The sequence below is a fragment of the Lissotriton helveticus genome, chromosome 3_1 (assembly GCF_964261635.1).
Source record: "Lissotriton helveticus chromosome 3_1, aLisHel1.1, whole genome shotgun sequence".
In the NCBI taxonomy this organism is placed as follows: Eukaryota; Metazoa; Chordata; class Amphibia; order Caudata; family Salamandridae; genus Lissotriton; species Lissotriton helveticus.
Window position 1 is genome coordinate 1075463285 of NC_136061.1, and position 19657 is coordinate 1075482941.

The 19657-nt window shown below is 48.1% G+C and overlaps 1 protein-coding gene across 5 annotated transcripts in view; it reads left to right on the forward strand.

Moving 5' to 3' along the window:
- COBLL1 (cordon-bleu WH2 repeat protein like 1) overlaps nucleotides 1-19657 on the forward strand; it is a 771108-nt gene that overhangs the window by 527087 nt on the left and 224364 nt on the right. For all 5 annotated transcript variants that reach the window (XM_078681636.1, XM_078681638.1, XM_078681637.1 and 2 more), the window contains one exon: nucleotides 6731-6938. In XM_078681636.1, the coding sequence (XP_078537762.1) occupies nucleotides 6731-6938 (208 nt within the window). The remainder of the gene's footprint in view (nucleotides 1-6730; nucleotides 6939-19657) is intronic.

A 19657-nucleotide genomic window follows, 5' to 3' on the forward strand; every position in this document is an offset into this window, starting at 1 on the left:
TGTACACCGCTAAATCATCAGCATATGCTGTAAATTTAAGAGTGTTTGTACCATATTGAAAAGGAATAATATTAGGTTGTGTCTGAAGAGCATTTATAAATGGCTCCATAGAGAAAGCGAACAATAAAGGTGATAAAGGACACCCTTGACTTGTCCATCATAAAATCGGAAAATTAGAAGACATCATGCCAGCATAGCCTATTTTCGCGTTGGGGTGATTGTACAAAGCCTGTACGCTCCTCAAAAATTGTCCCTTGAAGCCATATTGAATCATTACAGCCCAGAGGTACTCCCACCCCACTCGGTCAAAAGCCTTTTCAGCATCTAATAATACCATTCCGAGTGGGGTGGGATTAGTTGCTGCTACATCAAATGCAGTTATTGCCATATTTACATGGGCTGTTGTGTCCCTACCCAGCACAAAACCATGTTGTTGAGGGTTGACTAATTTTGGCATGAGTGGAGCAAGTCGCGTGGCAAGGAGTTTAGCATATGCCTTTGCGTCCGCATTGATCAGCGAAATAGGTCTGTAAGACCTGCAATCCATTGCTGATTTGTTCTTTTTTTTGTTAAAAACCATAATCTTGGCGGTATTCCATGAATCCGGAGCCTTCCCTGTTTCGCCAATCTGATTAATGACCAGACAAAGAAGTGGCAGCAATTCATCTATGCAGATTTTATACACTTCAGTAGGAAGCGTATCCTCCCCTGCTGCCTTACCTGAGGGAAGAGAGGTAATAGCGAGTCTCACCTCTGCAAGTGTAATCTTTTCCTCAAGTCGTTCAATACTTTCTCTCTCTAAATGCCTATCCTTTACAGAATTCTTGCGCATGTACGATTGTATACTACTCTCGGTGGGGCAGTTTTCAGGAGTGTATAGCTTACTATAATAGATGACAAACTGCTCCAATATTTGTGCAGGTTGACTATATGTAATATTATTGGGTCCTTTAATAGATTTAATTAATGTACTGGCTCTGTCGTCTGCTACTTTGTATGCAAGGATTTTCCCTACCTTATCTCCACTTTCATATTGTGATAGTTTATAGTTATGCAGTTTAATACTACTTACCTCTCTAAATGAATTTTTAAGGGCAGATTGGAGGGCCACTAATTTGATTTCTAATCGGACAACGTTTTGCAAGCTTGGTACCCCAAGCCGAACAGTTTCCGCCAAGTGTTTTCAAGTGTCATAATATTCGATGTCGCGGTCTTAGTCTCTTTCTTTCGTTCTGCATTCTGTTTAAGTATAAACTGCTGAGCAAATCCCCTTATGCTGGCCTTACAGGCATCCCATATATAGATAAGTGGGGCAGAGTTAGTATTAATTTGAATAAGTTCTTTGATATGTTCCTTGAGTTGAGAGATAAATACTAAATCCACTAATAAGTATCTGGGAAAAGAAAAAGTCTTGATTCCTGTATCCTTAACGTAATATTAAACAGGAGAAGTATTGGATTATGATCTGATGTTACTCTTGGGCAAATCTCCATAATGCCAGTTTCTAAAATTTTGTCTGAAGCCCATGCCATATCAATACGTGAACACAGTTTGTGAGGTGGAGAATAATAGGTATACCCTGCTATATTAGGATATAAGATCCGCCAAACATCTTTAACATTATGTAAGCGAGCAAGTTCTAATATAGCAGCTCGCGTCTTATGCATACGTTGAAAAGATCCCTTCTTAGTAGTATCCTGAGCATAATTCATTATACAGTTAAAATCACCCATAAGTATCAGTTCCCCCTCCCAAGCTAATAATTCAATATTCAGCCAATCAAAGAGAAGTGGATCGTCAATATTAGGCCCGTATACTGCACAAAATACATATTTACAATTTTCTAGCTCCATTTGTACGATCGCCCATCTACCTCCTCTATCAGAAGCCGTTTTGATTGCTTCTGCTCGTAGTTGCCTTTTTTTAAGAAAAGCCACTCCTCGTATAGAGGCATTTAATGTTGTGCAAACCACTACTTCGTAGCCCAGTTACCCTAATAATTTCCTGTCCTTGTAACAGCTATGGGTTTCTGTAAGCAGTACCACATGAGGATTGTACATTTTCAGTTCCTCACATACTAATCGCCTCTTATTATTATTGTTGAGACCTGCGACATTCCAAGCTAAACATCTGATTTGATACATTTCATAAATTTGAATATTCTGTCATTTTTCTGCTGTAACATATATAAACATTCTCCTATATTCGTCTTCTACCTCAATTGTACTTGTGTTGTCTTTTTCCACAAGGTATAGTATGCAATAGTATAGCCTGTTTTAAACTTGTACTGTTTTAGCATATAAGATATGGAAAATAAGTTATGAGCGATTGACCAAGTTTGCTAAATTTTGTTGCTCCATTGAAGACCTCTAGTGGTTTCTGGATACAAAAATGTCCCTATTGATAATTTTTTCTGGTTGTATAGAACAATGGACTATCAGGCTTTGGGGAAAGAGTTCATAGTTGTAGGGGTGTCTCTTAGTTAACATTGAGAGCCGTGGAGCGAAAGATTGGGGATGAGTATGAGTAGTCCCAACTCCTATTGCAGCCAATAGATATATGCATCATGCTGGATGTTCTACCACTTAAATCTGTAGTAACAAAAACAGGGGACATCCACTATTAAGCAGAAACTAATCTTACTAAAGAAAAATGAAAATATATTGCACATTTACAAGTTATAGGTCTGAACGTTTTGATTGTCTTGCTAAAAAACAGCTGGGAAGTCTGAACAGATATGTGAAATGGATATAAGTCTTAGTAAATTCTATACTTCTCCCAATAGGACCTACAAATAAAGGAGATATGTTGTGTTGTTTTGCCTGCTCGCCCAAATGCACTTCTCTCCTGCCCCGAAAAGCACTAGTACTTCAAAACAAAGGGTCGTTGGGCTTTTCAGGACTGGTGATTCTACAGTTAGCTGTGATAATGCTACTTTGTTGCACTTCCCCTTCCTACTACTCTCCTGGGCAAGAACCCCTGAACCACATGTCAGCCATTACGTTCCATAAATGGAAACCGCAATGCCCAGTTTTTATGATCCTGTGCCATTTGGGGACAGACGTCCAAAACCTTTCTGCCTAAATCTACTTGTGAGAATATGTAGATCTTCCTGGCATATTCTACAGAACTCATGCTGGAAAACCAATTAATGTCCCAATTCTCTTTGCCACCAATCTACGCTTTACTACTAATAGACCCTTTTTTTGTGGTCAGGGCTTCAATGCTGAGGTCAGGATAGAAACGGAGCCTACCTTCTCCGAGCATCTTTGCTTCTTTTTGTTGCTGAATAGACATTGACTTGCATTTGGAGTAAAACAAAGTCCCACTGAACAAACACAGAGGTGTTGCTGAAGATCACTAGTTCCACATCCCCTATAAGAAACACAACCAACAGATAAAGTACGCACATCAAAGTCACCCCACAATGCGAGTAGGTAAAGTAATAGGCTAGCAGTGGGCTACATAGCAAGGTATAATGTAAGTCATTGTTTTAGTTTGGAGACTGCAGAAACCTGGTTTCTCCATTCATTTTCGGTTTAAATATTTGTATTGTTTTAAACATAGTACAAAAAGCAATAACCCCCCTACATCCACAGGCCGGTGAGTGCAATGAAATAAAAAACAAATTAGACAAGATGAAAAGGAAGGCGAGAGAGATACAAAGATAGAGAGTGGGGAGGGGATATATTCTCAACAAGGCTTAACCAATACCCATCTAAGAGCTGTTGTACACAAGGAGGAGATCAAAAGACGAGAAGGTGGATATGTTAATTGGACGTGTGAGTCGGTTGTATGACGTGGAGCAGACTGAGATAAAGAGGGCGGAACAATTCCATAAGTTCTTCGGGTAGAAATCTAATACTAGATCCCCTTGTTTTATCAAACCGTGGTAGAGTATGTGTTACAGTCCCATTAGCTTTTCCAATCCCAGGAGTTTTCCATAGGTTGCAAAGCCAATCTCACTTTATCAGGACAACATCAGTCCCCCAACGGGACAATGTGACCTGTTTAATTGTTAATGTGCTGGCTCGCCCGCGTTGTAATTTAAGGGGATAGGCCAACGTGTATTCTGGAAGATAATTTTATTCACTAATCCCCAACCTTCTTTCTGCTGCCCTTTCACATCTAGCATTTGTGATATCCGTATACCAGCATAGAGAATTATGCATGCTACCAACTTATCACAACATCTTTGTGGTCTGTGTATATGTGTGACTGCATATTAGTTGGGTCTAATTCTACGGTACCTGTAGGTATGTGCATGTTGGTGCCTGAATGTTCGCTCATCTACGTGCATTGTGGATTGTAGGTGTTTTGAACAATTTGTGCCTGGATGCCTCTAGGCAGTGTTTCTGTCTGTATATTTGCACTTAGCTGTCATCTTTGTCAATTTGTGGGAGGATGGTCTGTCTACATGCATATATACGTACATGCACCCTTGCAAAATTCAAACTCCCTATCAATGTAAGTGCTAGAATTAATTGGCTGATACGCTTAATTTTTTCTCCTTTTTTCTTTTTATCACAACATCTTTGTATTTCTGAACCTCTCACTGCTTTCCAGTATTGGTGGGGGCTTTAAGAATAACAATTAAAATGAATAATGTAATAGGTGGAGCCAGCTGGAGCCCTAGATGGCAGTGTTTCTTGGGAGCTCCCGGGCTGGAACCTAATCATTCGCCCACTCACAAAGCACCTGGAGACCACCAATGTTTGGGGCTGAACGTCTGTGTTCCTCTAGCAGTAGAACTCAGCTGTGGTCTCTTAATTCTTCCTCCCACTGCCTTGCATATGACTTGAGGTGCACAAGACAAAACTTGGGGCTTTGGATGCACTACTTGCAGGAATGCGCGCTGTTGGGAAACATGGTAGCAGGTTAGTTAGCATTGATGTTTGTAGGAGCCAGGTTCCTGTTGAGGAGAGAGGTCTAGCTCCGGGATAAGTGGCTTAGCCGTGAATTTAGGGATCACATTGTGCCACCCTGGGTGCTAGGAAGGTGGGAGGTCTTGCTAGAGAAGAAGCCTGTTAGATCAGATGTAAGTGAAAGGAGCGGCCGAGTGCAGGGCCCAGAATCTCCACCTTGTGCGGTGCTCTAAATGGACCTCCTGGGAGCAGTTGACTTCAGCAGAGAATTCTAGATTCAACTCAATGACAGGGTGGCTTACTTAGATTGCTCTACCTCCACTTTCTAACAGCCTGCCACCATGAATGAAAAGAATAAAGAAAGAGAGAATCTCTTTAGTCCTCGAGGAGCCACTCGGAAAATGGGTTCACATTGGATGTCTGATAACTATGCAACGCTCAAAACCCGGGAGAAGTTGATTGAGTTAAAAGTGGCACAAGCAGTCATCACACTAACAACAAAGATCAAATCATCTGCAAATGTCATGGAGGGAAAGGTAGAGACCTTTTCAGCATAGTGCTGGAGAGGTAGTCAAGAGCAGAAGACAGTGATGCTCATAGTTAAAGTTCTGGTTTCTCAGGCGCCTGAAATGGGAGACACCGTACAGCAAAAAGCCCCCTTCGTACCTTGAGTGGTTGAATTGCGCTCAGCAAACCTGAAGAGAAAATAGAGTGCATTGGCAATATATAAAAGGGCATCTCAGAGCAAACTCTTCCAAAACACTAATAGTGCAGAAGATCACAATGTTGGAAGAACGTTTGGGGTAATAAACCATGCTGGTGCAGAAGCTTGTGACACCTGTGTTCAGAATTTCGGAGGACAACCTCAAGTATATGGCAATGCCGGCCAGAAATGTAAAGGGTATTCTTCTGCCAAAGAACTGTCGGGACTAGACACATAAAGGCTCCTGCTCTTCCCCCGATCAGCACCTGAACATCTTGTGCTGGAAGAGGGCCTTGTGGGTACTGGTAAAGTTAAGGGTCTGACCGCATTGGTGCAATTCTTGGTCAGTGGTGGGGTGAACATTATGGATATCTTAACATTTTCAAAGAAGTAGAGACTATCCTGGCTTTTCTGAATATCTTGAATGTCTAACCTCTGTGAGAGAAGAAATGTTTTCCTTGTTGGCACTTCCTAGAGTGGAAAGTTGAAGGCGATGCAAAAACGGGTGATTCTCTCTTCTGGAGTACTTTGGGTCAAAGGGAAGGTAGTCTGACTGGTGCATATTTGCTTAATTTTTTTTGTCCATTTATATCCACCTTTTATATAGGGAGCATTTAATAAAAGTAACATTTCAAGTTAATTGTTAATAATATTTCTTTCTAAGACGTTTGTGAAAATTGGCATAAAATACTAATTAATAAATCCTGTGGTTATGCTTAAAAAAGTTCATCTCGTGTCTGGATGCAATGTGAGTGGGACTAGGTGGCCATGCTTGATTAACTACTCTGGGAAAAGGAAACAAACTCGTCTGGCACGAGGTTGTGCAAAAACCTTACCACTGTATGTTGATATTGTAAATATTTCCGTGAAAATGAACACAATCTCCTGCGAATTTGCAACATCTGAAATTTGCAACAACCAGTCCGTCTAAATGAATGACTTAATTCGCTATAATTATATTTAAGTATGTTCTAGCCTTCGAAGGGTGTTGACTTCCCTGTCGAATTTGCATCGGATTAGGTCACTGCAGACAAAGGTTTTCCTGAACTCTGTCAACAGTCATTCTGTCTTTAAAGATAGTCTTATTTAAAACCTTTGTACACAATCCAATCCGGAGAAAAACCTGGTAGCTATTGTTCTCTTTTTTTGTTCTTCCACATAGCAAACCCATGATGGACTTGTTGATTTTCCTTTGCGCACAATATCATTTGAACCCATCGGCATATACAATAGACCTTGTTTCAGAGGACAAAAGTCAAGTTAAATTCAAGCCTAACACGCCAGTTGGAATGCTTGATGTGGAAAAGGTTATTTTAAAGCCTAAGAATTTGGATGAAAAGAACAAAAAGCCTACTCCTGTGATTCCTGAGGTAAGAGCATCAGTTGTTGTTGTCTAATTAATGTTTAAAATAGCTTAGAAACACACGTTGCTCCAAGACTCAAATGGAGATGTTGAAATATTAATGATGGTATATTTTTATAAGGGCTGCGTTTAAAGTTTATCTTCACACAAAATGAGTTAAAGATTTTATGTACCAATATATGTTAAATCCAGGTTAAAAATATTACTTCTGATTTAATTGATTTCCATGTGACCCTTGAAAATGGCTCTATTGTATTTCCTCCTTAGTAGCAGGACTTGCTTTGTTTTACATGAGAGCACAGTTGTTATGCAGTCATATAGGACTCAGCAGGCAGCACCAAAGTTAAAGAACAGAACACGCTTATACCAGTGGCCCCCCTTCAGACCTTAAAAGCAGTGTACATCACAGATACCTCATTCTCTGAAAGGGCTTGCACAGCTCTGCACAGACAATTTGTAAGTCGGATTCCCAACAGAGCTTCCTGAATAGTGATATTAAATTGGTGGGGGTGGGGGGCAGTGATCACAGGGCAATTTATTTTAACACCACCAGCTTGCTTCCTAATCACTATGTGGGAGCTGAGCACTGTTGGCTCTTGCATGTTCCTTATTCATCATGACATGGACTGTTGCTTGTTTTGTGAATGTGCCCCTCTGTGGGCTGGGATATTGAAATTCTGAAGATATTCCTTCACTGTTTTGCCCTCAGTATTTCAGTAGATGGAAGAACATTTGATTTATTACACAGCTATCTGGAAGCATCTTGTGCCCAGCACTACATTTCATAGTAGGAATTCACATATGTATGATGCACTTTCACTTGCGCTTGACTTGAGTCGGAATCAGGGAAAATAAGTGCAACTCATGCATAATGGTGAGATGTCACTTTGTCAATCAAAAATACTATTCCATTGGGCCCAATTTTCCCTTCCCTCAAGCTTGTAAGCTTGTTACCCTTTTTTCGGACGTGCCGAAATTATGACTTTCTTCTTTATTTATTTATTTATTTATTTTATTTTGAAAGTTTTATATTGCGCGAACAAGATCTTTGCAGATATCAGAGCGCTTTACAAATACAGGGGGTAAGGAAACAGGAAACATGGGAGTGATTAACAAACTTTTGAGCATAGAATAGTTGTAGGTAAAAAATGAAAAGCATAATAGGGTAGGTACATGGGGGAGCATAATAATTGACTAAAACCAATGATACAAATCGACAATCAGACAAACAATAGTGCAGATAGGTGTAGAGTCTCAAATAGATCCAAAGTACAAGTTCAGGTGAATTTAGTCATGAGGATAGCTTTTACTTCTTTTTTAAAGAATGCAGAGGATATTAAAACACCCACAAGTGCTCATAAAAACCTTTCACATATGTCCACTTGTGCTATCAGCTTTAGCGAAGTGAATTCTATTTGTTAACTCAAAGTAGGGTCTTAAATATCTGGCTTTGGCTTTCAGACAGCTCCAAGTTAATGCAACAGCCTGATGTACTGACTCAGGTGCAGCTTGCAGGGTCCTCACAGACTTTTGCCACTTCTTAGATAAGACCATACTCTTCTTTGACCTTACTTTGGCCTCTCGAGTGTTCAAGAAAGTGACTGATTGTGGATCATCTTTGTAGGTCGTAAATAAATTCATTCTTATGCATCAATGACTGACTGCTAATGTCACACTCACCGCAATCAGTTGTGGAGCATCTCCTGATGACGGCCAAACTCTTGACATTATTGGGTCTCACCATCAAAAAGTCGAAGACCAATCTAAGCCCCACACTGAGACTTCCAGACATTGGCATAATTCTGGACAGGGCGACTTTTAACCCCTTCCATGAGCCACGGTGGCCGTGTGCTCATGACGAGCTGAGCTCTTCATGACCGTTACATTGCGCCCACGCGGGGATAATTCCCCTGCTGTGCTGGGCGTTCCATTGGAACGGGCGTGGTCATGACGAGCTCAGATCGTCATGAGCACACGGCCACCGTGGCTCATGAAGAGCTGAGCTCGTCACGAGCACCGGGGCGCTGCGCGGGCCCTCCTCCCCCAGCACAGCGGGGGAATTAGTCCTGCAGGGAAGGGGTTAAGGCCTTTCTCTAACGAAGCGACTCCTGGACATGTAGGGTATGATCATGGTGTATTGGGATCAGTCCTGTATCTTAATGAGCATGGCCTCGTGTATCCTCCTCATCCACAATGCTAAGTGGCACATACGAGCCCTGCAATGGAACCTCAATCCCAGTGGCTCATAATTAGGGTTGCCGCTCTCACTCATTCGAATCTCTTGGGAAAGAGCTTTAGATCTGCAAGGGTGGCTGTGAGATACTGATCTAAACTGTACCAGTATACTCTCCCTTCCCCACCCAGAGCTCACAGTTGTGATGGATGCACCACTGCTGAGTTGTGGAGTAACCTAGGAGAGGTAGCGATCAGAGGTAGAGAGCCTGCTCCACACTAACCTGCTGGATCTTTGGGTGATGTGATTGACCCTGAAAGGCTTTCTGTCATGCATCAAAGAGAGACTAGTACAGACTCTAACATACAATACTACCACCATCTGGTTCTGCAACACGCAGGGCAAATTGGGGTCCTCGGCCCTCTGACAGGATGGTCTCTGATTCTGGAGGTGGCTGGATAAACATAACATATGGGAGGATCCCTTTATGTCATAGCAAGCAAAATGAGAAGATGTCTAGCAGATCGTGAGTGGCATCTCCCTTCTGAGGTGCCACTGGGTGTCTTTGAACACTGGGAGTATGCCTGGCTAGATCTATTTACAACCATCAGAAATGCACTGTGTCAGCGATTTTGCACATTGGAGTTTCCTTCAAGGCACTCGTTAGGAGACTTTGGCTAGAATGAATTGAAGGGCCTCCTCTATGCCTTCCCAGTGATTTCTCTGCTGCCTCTGATTCAAAAGATCAGGAAGGACCGGGCTCAAGGCCTCTTCATTGCCTTGGACTAGGCCAGGATAGTCAGGCACCGAGAGCCTCCGAACCTCAGCATTTGCCCTCCAATCAGGCTTCTGATTCAAGAGAACTTACCATCTCAGCAGCAGGGCAGGGTCCTGCATCAAAATCTTCACAACTTAGACCTCTGCGCTTGGAGATTGAATGGGGGTTGCATTTGAATTGCCGACTGAGCTGGTGGATTGTGTCAGTGATTATTGACACCTTCTACAAAGTCTATCTGTGCTAGATGTGGGGACACATTTGTTGCCAGAAGCACTGACCCCTTACAAACCAAACTTCCTAATGTTCTTTTGCTTGTTCCTTTCTTAGCCCAGCGAGGCCTTACCGTGGGTATAGTGAATGGTTAACTATCAGGCCTTTTGGCCTTTCTTTGTTTACAAGACAAATGCCCTTGTTTAAGTCGCTTGTGATACATTTCATTAATGGTTTGATACATTTGTTTCCTCCCAAATCATTTGTGATGCCTCACCAATACCTTACGTGGTCTTTAGATTGGTTATGTGCACACTCTTCAAGCCTCTGCATAGATGTTCCTTAAAATTCTTGATGCTGAAAACAGTCTTCCATTTCACTATCATGTTAGCACGACATATGTGTGAGCTGTTGGCAATACTCATACCACTTACCAATACTAACTTTCCTGGGTGAAGATGATGTTGAGGACCCAGGCTGTTCAATCAATCATCTTGCCAGCATTCTTTGTTCCTCCTCATCACTTGAAAGCGGAGGAGAGGCTGAACTGCTGTGCTCCAAAGAGGGCACTGAGCTTTTACATTGACCGAATAAAAGAACATTAGGTAGACAGTCAGCTCTTTGTTGGCTTCTCTGATGCAAAGAAGGGCGGGGTGGAAAAACGAGGACCCTCTCAATATGGATTGTTCTTGCATTAAGAACTGCTGTGCATTGGCTAAAGAAATAGATATACAATTGGTGCTGTTGGGTGCGTACTAGTTCTTCAAATTTTTCTGAACATTTGACAAATTATTAATTAATTTCCAATCGAGTTAATCAAAGGAAATATAAATCCAAACCATCTAGGGTATCACAAAAGATTTTTATAAATTGCATTCATTTATAATTACCCTTATTTAAATATTTACAAGGCTGTTATCAAAACATGTCGGCGCATAAAATGTGAAGAAGATGACATTCAGTGCTCAGTGATATTTGTGAAAGTGTGATATATACAGTGGTGATTTGGGTAGAGGGGAAGAAAGGGGGAGAATTGGCCAGTAATGTAAAGTCCTTAAGGTAGTTCTGCGGACCACATTAGTTGGTTTTGTTGCAGAGTCCTTAAAACTTGTCCAAAAGGTTCTAAATGTCAACGTTTCAACCCTGGAAAAGCACTCTTAAAGGGTCAATGCGGGTCTTCATCAGGACTGGGTGAGGGGGGTTGGCAGCCTCAATGGAGGCCCGGATGGGCTCTCCTGGGGTTAGCTCAAGCCGAGCCACATGTTTATGGCTGGCAAGGGGTTGCAGGCTCCTTCGGTAATGGATTCTTTAGTGTAGAAGTTGCTGATTTAGTGCAATCCTCTTAAGGTTGAGGGCAGACAAAGACGTGGTCTTTAGGATCAGCGTTAATAATCCAGAGTCACTCGGGTGCTGTAAATGTTTTCCGCCCCGTATGAGATCGCTGTGTGAATAGACAGCGGTCTTTAGGATCAGCGTGATAAATCAAAAGTCGCTCAGGCGCTGTAATTGCTTGGCTCCGTCCTTTAGGATCAACGTGAATAATCCAAGGTAGCTCGGGAGCTGTAATTGCTTTTGGCTCCATCCAAGCTCGCTGTGTGAATGACTTTTGATTTATCACGCTGATCCTAAAGACCGCTGTCTATTCACACAGCGATCTCATACGGGGCGGAATTGCACTTAATCAGCAACGTCGACATTTAGAAACTTTTGGATCCGTTTTAAGGACTCTGATTTGGATTAAAATTTCTTTTGATTGGGGGCGTGGCCAGGCAACATGGCTGGCAGGACGTGAGCTCTGCCAGCTCCCGTCCGACGGACCCGAAAATCCTGCAATTCATCCTGTCCAGGCATCTTTAGCTGACTAAATCGACTGCCGGAGATCCCCTTGACCTGGAGACCCCTGACTGGCGATTGGCTGCGACGGCGCCCGCGAATCCTGACGACGGGAGCGCTGTTGGGAAGGGGCCCGGCTGACCATCTACCCGAGGCCGGGGATCGTGGCCTGGTGCGGAGGCGTGCAGCGGGAGTGGCCTCACTGGGCTCCCTGGTGCCCGCCGAGTGCTCGTTTCATCGGCGGAGCCTGCTGCCATCTGAGGCTCCGCCGTCTCAGCACCTGTGAAGCCCCGGAGGGCTCTCTGGGAGTACTCGGCGTGGTCCGGGACCTGTCGGAGGACCGGAGGTGAGGCGTGTCACCCGCCCTCCTGCTTGGAGGCCCCCGAGCAATCTGCGAGGGGGGCCCCCCTGCCTGGATCGATACCCCTGGAGCCGGGGCTTGAAAGCTTACGTGACGCCCGCGGCGGAGTGGCCTTGTGTCCCGCCCGGAGGCCCTGAACTTTGGAGCTGGGGCCCTGCGGGGATGGGCCGCCATCTTGTCAGCGGCATAGCGGACCACGGACTGCCTTGAGGTCTGTGTGCGGCGGGGGTTTGCGGACCCCGGCGGCGGCGTTGTGCTGCTTTCCCCCCCCCCCTCTGCGGGTGGGGGCCGGGTGCCTGGGCGCCTTCGGGTTGGACCGAGGAAAAAAGGGAGGCGGGGGGCCGTCCTCCGGTGTCCCTGACTTGCCGCTTGGTAGAGTCGTTCCCTCCGCTGCTGCTGGGCCCTGCCCCCCCTGGTGTGTGCTGGTTCCCCTGGACCCCTCCGGCGGCCTGATGAGGAGGGGGTTCCTTGATCGCGCTCTGACTGCTCCTGAGGCGCTGTTTCCTGGGCTTGGGGGATTGACTGGCGGCCCGGTCTCCCCGCGGGGCTCAGCACTGTGGACAGGCCTCCCGGATCACCGGGTGCCTGAAGACCCTTGCCCACACGGGAGTGGAGGTCTGGTGGAGTGTTGGCCTCTCACGACATCCTTAATCCCTGCATGGGCCTGCCGGACCTGAACCTCGCCGCTTGCTGGGCAAAGGAGGAGGGGTGCATCCTCTCTTCGCTCTCCTGGAACCCCTGGATCCGTCCATCTCCTGACCGCTCCGAGGCTGAGCAGGTGGCCGAATTCTACTGCCCCCGTGATAGCCGCTACCCGGTGGGGGCGAGAGTGGTCAACATAGACTCCGGCGCAGGTGTGTGGTCCTGCCTTTTTGCGGCCTGGGGTCCCCTTGATCCTCGAGGAACTGCCTGGAGCCCTGAGGTGAGGAGACAGGGGGTACGAGTAGTCTCGAGTAATCTCTGAATCTCCCGGAGAGGGATTGTTGAGTCCTGTGACCTCCGGCGATGCGTAAAGACAGGATGTCGAAGTCCACCCAGCCCAACACAATCACGCAGTACACTACCCAAAGGCTGCCCTCACAAAGAATTACCCGTCAGACTGGACAGGAGGAGGGTGCGGAGGGTCCGGCGGAACCATCCAGAGCTGAACTGCTGAAAACTATACAGGGCTCCCACACTGCGCTTGAGCGGCAGATCGAGACAGTTTCTATTGATGTCAACCTCTTGCGCACGGACCTCCGTAAGGTGGCAGATAAAGTCTCCGACGCTGAGGGCAATATCACTCAACTGCAAGGTGAGGTGGCCTCCCTCAAGAAAACGGTAACGACCCTCACAGCTGCGACGCATGCCCTGGAACGAAGAGCGGAGGACGCGGAGGGTAGGGCACGCCGTAGTAACATCAGGGTCCTAGGTGTACCGGAACGATTGGAGGCGGGCAACGCCGAACGTTTTCTGGAAACTTGGATTCGGACCCACCTGTGCCCACAGGGACTGTCCAGTGTCTTTGTTATCGAGCGAGCGCACAGGGCCCTGGTACTGCCTCCGCGCCCGGGGGAATCACCGAGAGCGCTTATCGCCAAGATATTGAACTACAAGGACCGGGACTGTATAGTGAGGGCGGCAAGGGAAGCGGACAATCTCACTATTGAAAACAGCCGCATCTCCATATATCCGGACTACACCCAGCAGGTACAGGAGCAGCGGAAATCTTACCTGGCCGTGAAACAGAAGCTCCGGGAAATGAAGCTGCAGTATATGCTCTTGTACCCAGCTAAGCTCAAGGTACTCTCACAAGGTCGTGCTAATTTTTACGAATCCCCAGCGGAGGTCTGGGAGTGGCTCGAGATACGCGGCGATGATCTACCACCGGGAGAACGAGGAGGTCCTCGGGAGACGTGGGGCACCCGCCCTCAGAGACGGCGCCGCGGGAGATGACGGCGCCGGTCTGCCTCAATGGCTCCTGCAGATCCTAGAATCATGGTGGGTGAGGATGGCGTTCTCCTGTTGGGACCACCCGGGGGGGAGGCAGGCCCGGAGTCTCTGATCAGGCCTCTCCCTGGGGACACTTTGGTTCCGGACACTCTGCAAGATACGGTGCCCACCACAGACACCGAGGCACCGGTGATTCCTGAGACCGGACTACCTGAGACAAGGACGCAGCCGGTCCCATCCTGAGGTACTTGTTCACTCCACAATGCTGTCCTTGAGGTGGGAGGAACTTTGATGCCCTTACTGATGTTTTGTGTGGCGGGTGGGATCCGCTGACTCCCAGGGATGATGGAATGGACCGGAGGACTTGCATCCAGATGAGGGGGAATCTAGGCCGGGGTAACTGCATGCTCTATTGTAGTATCTTGCCTAAACTTTGCCATGTTAGTCAGGGTCTAGCGGGGAGCTGGAAGGGGGGTGGGTGGGAAGTACCGGTTGGGTTGGTGTGTGTGTGGGGGTTGTTTGGAACGGATGGGGTGGCTGTGCACGTCCTGGCACCGGCAGGGGGAGGGCAAGGTAGCATGTTTTCTTGTTTTTACTGCCTGTATGCTCGTGGGAGGGGGTGGTGGGGTGTGTTTTGGGGGTGTTCAAGGGTTTGGGGATTTCAAAGGTTGGGTGGGGTATTGGGGGACGATGGTTGATGGCATCGAGGCACCGTTCAGGGTCACAAGCGGGGGAACCCACTGGAATGCGCTTACTGCCCCGGAAGGGCATCCACACAGGCCATGGGTTATAAGTTAATGACATGGAACGTGCGGGGGCTCGGCACCTGCACCAAGAGACATAGGGTCCTGTCCTTCCTCCGCCGCCACGGAGTTGCCATTGCATGTCTGCAGGAAACACATCTCACGGATGAGGGTGCTCAAAAATTGGCTAAAAAGTGGAGGGGTCAGATGTTTCACTCCTCCTTCTCTACCTATGCTAGCGGGGTCTTGATCTGGGTGGCCCCCGGGGTACCCTTTGCGGTCCAATATGTGGAGGCTGATATAGAGGGTAGATACCTACTACTACGGGTGAAACTAGATGGAAGAGATTTCTCGATCTTGAATTCGTATGCGCCCAATGTTGATGACCCTGACTTCTTCTCCCGGCTCCAGGATGTCCTAGTTTTGGAGCTAGATGCCCCCCTCCTTTGGTTTGGGGACTTTAACTGTGTGTTGGACTCAGAGTTGGATAGGCATCCCCCCAGGGCCGGCACGAAACCGCGCAAGACGGCGAACCTTCGGGTCGTGATGGATAATCTGGCGCTTGTTGACGTATGGCGACAGCACCATCCCTCACAAAAAGTGTATACCTGCTACACTCCGACACATAATACACATAGCAGACTAGACAGGGTCCTTGCTGCGAATAGGGACGCATCCCTTTCCCTGACGGTCACCCACCAGGCCCGCTTTTTGTCAGACCATTCCCCGGTGACGTGCGTGGTCCAGTGGCTTACCCGGCCACCTCGTCCTCGGACTTGGAGGATGCCTGGGGATCTGTTACAAGACCCGGTGGGTAAAGCCCATGTGGAGACAGCTCTTACTGATTATTTGGAGTTGAACTGGGACGGGGCTGACTTGTCCTATGCGGTCAAATGGGATGCCATGAAAGTGGTGGTCCGAGGTACGTGCATGGGCCTGACCTATGGCGTCCGGAAGCAGTTGCTCCATGACCTGGATAAAGCGGAAGACCGCCTACGAAACTGTCAGGCTCTTTCGGACCCAGACGACCCAGATTTGGAGTCGGAGAGGTCGGCCAGGGAGGAGGTCCAGGACATACTAACTAGGCTTGATAAGTACACTCTGGGCCAGTATCGTCAACGACTCCATCGCGAAGGGGATAAGGCTGGGAGACTACTGGCCTGGATTCTTAGGAGGGAATTCGCCCCGGAACGGATAGCTGCTCTGCGCAACCCTGCGGGGAACCTTGTACATTCTGAGGCGGGTATCCTGGGGGTTCTACGGGCCCATCTATGGGCAGTATATGCTGCAGACCCCTCAGTTACGGAGTCCGGCTCTCGGGCTTACCTTCAAGGGTTGCCCCTCCAGACCTTACCGGAGGAGGCGGCGAAGGAGTTGGAGGTGCCCTTATACCTGCATGAGCTCAAGGTCGCGCTGGCCAGTCTGCCGCGGGCCAAGACCTCTGGTGGGGATTGGTTTCCCCCGGAATTTTATCAGGCATTTTGAGAGGCCCTAGCCCCCGGCTCCTGCAGGTCTATGTTGAGGCGCTGGAGAGTGCCGCCCTCCCACCCTCTATGAATCAGGGGGAGGTGTGCATGATTCTGAAACCTGGAGGCGACAGCTGCGACCCGGCAGCGTATCGGCCCATTACTCTCATTAACACGGACGCGAAACTTCTCACGAAAATGCTTGCGAATCGTCTGGCACCGCACATGGCGCATCTTGTGCATCAGGATCAATGTGGCTTCATTCCTGGTCGCAATACTGCGATGAACCTCCGTCGGTTGAACCATATTATGCATGAAGTACGCGATAGACAGGACCCCCAGGTCCTGGTGTCCATAGATCTGGCCAAGGCATTCGACACGGTAGATTGGCGATATTTACTGGAAGTGCTTCGAATGGTGGGTCTGGGCCCCATCTATTGTAATTGGATCCGGATCCTTTATGGGTCACCTCGAGCCCGGGTTCGCCTCGGTGCTGCCCGATCGGAGGACTGGCCCCTAGGCAGGGGTACGCGGCAGGGGTGCCCCCTCTCGCCACTGCTCTTTGCCTTGGCAATTGAACCCTTGGCGGTCCTGGTGCGGATGGAAATGGCGCGGTGGGGTGTCAGGATGGGGGACACCGTCAATGTAGTCTCCCTGTACGCGGATGATGCTCTATTTTACCTAACTTCCCCGAATGAGTCGCTGCCGCTTTTGCTGCAGCTATTGGAACGCTTCGGCACGGCCTCGGGTCTCCGAATTAATCCTGCTAAATCCCTCATTTTCCCCTTGGCGGGATATGGCCCCGACCAGCGGGCGCACCTCCCACATTTGGGGTTGCGATGGGAACTGGAGGCCTTCCAATATCTGGGCATTCAGGTGGCGCCAACGGATGACCAGCTGCTGGCCCGCAATGCTGGGCGCGTGGTGCGGTCCCTTCAGCAGTCCATCTCGTTCTGGAACACGCTTCCGCTTTCCCTCATGGGACGATTGGCGGTGGCTAAAATGGTGATGCTCCCGCGACTGCTGTACGTCCTACAGAATTCGCTGTGCCCGATCCCGACAAGCCTGTTTCGCACACTTGACTCACTGCTTACGTCATTGCTCTGGGCGGGTAAGCGTAGTAGGATTGCTTTGCGCACTATCGTCCGGAGTCGAGAGGAGGGAGGTTTGGAGGCTCCGAGATTTGACCTGTACTATTTCGCGGCGCAGCTCCACCCAGCCGTGCGCTGGTTCTCCGGCACGGCTAACTGGGAATTGGCCCTCTTGGCGGGACGCGCTGATGAGGAGACACTCCAGGTGGCACTGATGCAGGGAAGGGGAGCGGATGGGTCCTTACCCTATGTGGTGAGACACGCTGCAACGATCTGGCAACGATTCGTAGAAAAAATACTGCGGCGAGCCCCTTTCCATAGGGAATTGCCTGTGTGGATTCTGGCACCTGTAATGCGGATGGCAGAACACATGTCCTTCCGTTCCTGGAAGGAGGGGGGGATGTGAAACGTTGGCGGACCTGTATCCGGATGACTCCTTTGTGACCTTCGAGGGGGCCGTGGCAGCCTTTGGCCTGACGGAGGGACATTACCTACATTAAAGGGGACTGCAGGACATGGCGCAAGTGACCTGGCCGCAGTTCCCGAAGGCGCCTCCGATGTCGCACACCCTTAACATTCTCCTTTCCTGTGGCAGGGGCCGACGGCTTACTGCATTGTTGTATGCCGCGATGCGGAGGGACTCGGATCCTCCGGTCTCCCCGGCTTGGGCCGCGTGGGAAACGGATCTCGGGGTCCCCCTGGAATCCGACCAGCGCAAACGAATCGGCACATTGACCCGTATGGTGTCGTGTAACGCACGGTTCAAGCTCATCCACTTCAATTTTATGCACCGCGCTTATATGATCCAAGTGTCCTTACACCGCATCTCCAATGACCGACGAGACGACTGCCCTAGATGTGGACAGAGTGGGGCGGGCTTTTTCCATTTAGCCTGGGAGTGCCCCCCAGTAGCGACCTTCTGGGGACAGGTAGTGGAGCGCATTAGGCGGATTACGGGACTCCGGATCGCCTTGGATCCACTACATTGTCTGTTGGCCCTGGTACCCAAGCCCAAAAAGAGTAAATTGTCCTATAAGTTGTTGCAGCTGCTATTGGTGCTCGCAAGACGCAGGGTGGCCATCACCTGGATGGGCAGTCGAGCCCCGGAGCTGACATCTTGGCTTAGAGACTTCAAGGAATGGTCCCTCGCGGAGGAAACACACATGCAACATACACGTAGAGATGAGAAACTGCAGGAGGACCTGTTAGCATGGCGCACGATGTGTGCGGTGGGTTCTGTAGACCGTGAGTCCGATGCCACTAGTGCTGAACTGTTCACTCCACAGGGGTCGGTCTCCGGGGAGGAGGTACGCCGGAGCGGTGATGAGGAGATTGCTCCGAACTAGTGTCGTCCTAATACCGCACGTTTACCCTCTGTAAATAGGTGATTTCTTGCTTTCCCTAATCGATCTGTGTTTCTTTTTTATATGATACCTACGCCCGGATGGGCCCTGTAGACCTGAACGGAAGGTGTATACCTGGGTTTCGCTGATGCCGAGTTTGTGGGGGGAGGGGAGGGAAAGTTTTTCCTTTTGTTCTAGTAAACAGAAAAAGAGCGTGGTGATGATGTTTTCCTTTATCTGGCTGTAATTTCGGCATGTTTATTGCTTTGTCATGAATACGGAGCCCTTGTCTTTGGTACCTACTTTCCGCCCAGCCTCCGGGATGTGGGCTGAATGGCTGTGTCTGTTGAGAACTCGCTGATTCCTTGCGTTACAGATGAGACATGTGCTGATTTGCTCAAATGTATCTTTTAACATCACGCTCAAAATAAAGTTTTCAAAAAAAAAAAAAATTATTTTGATTAACTCGCTTGGAAATGAATGAATAAGTTGTCAAATGTTCAGAAAAGTTTGAAGAAATAGTACACACCCAACAGAACCAATTGTATATCTATTTCACTACTGCCCAGGTTCTGAGGGATACTGGGTTACCCCATCGTGACCTAACTTAACGTGCATTGGCTAAAGAGCAGCCACTAAAGGCCTGAGAGCCCATTTTACCACTGCCAAACCTGTTACAATGGCATTGGCATTATGGGTGCCTGTTCTTGATATCTGCCAGGCTGTGCAGGGGTGTTGGTACATATGCTCATAAAGTACTACTGTCGTGACAGCCAGCTCCGATGGGAGAGTAATT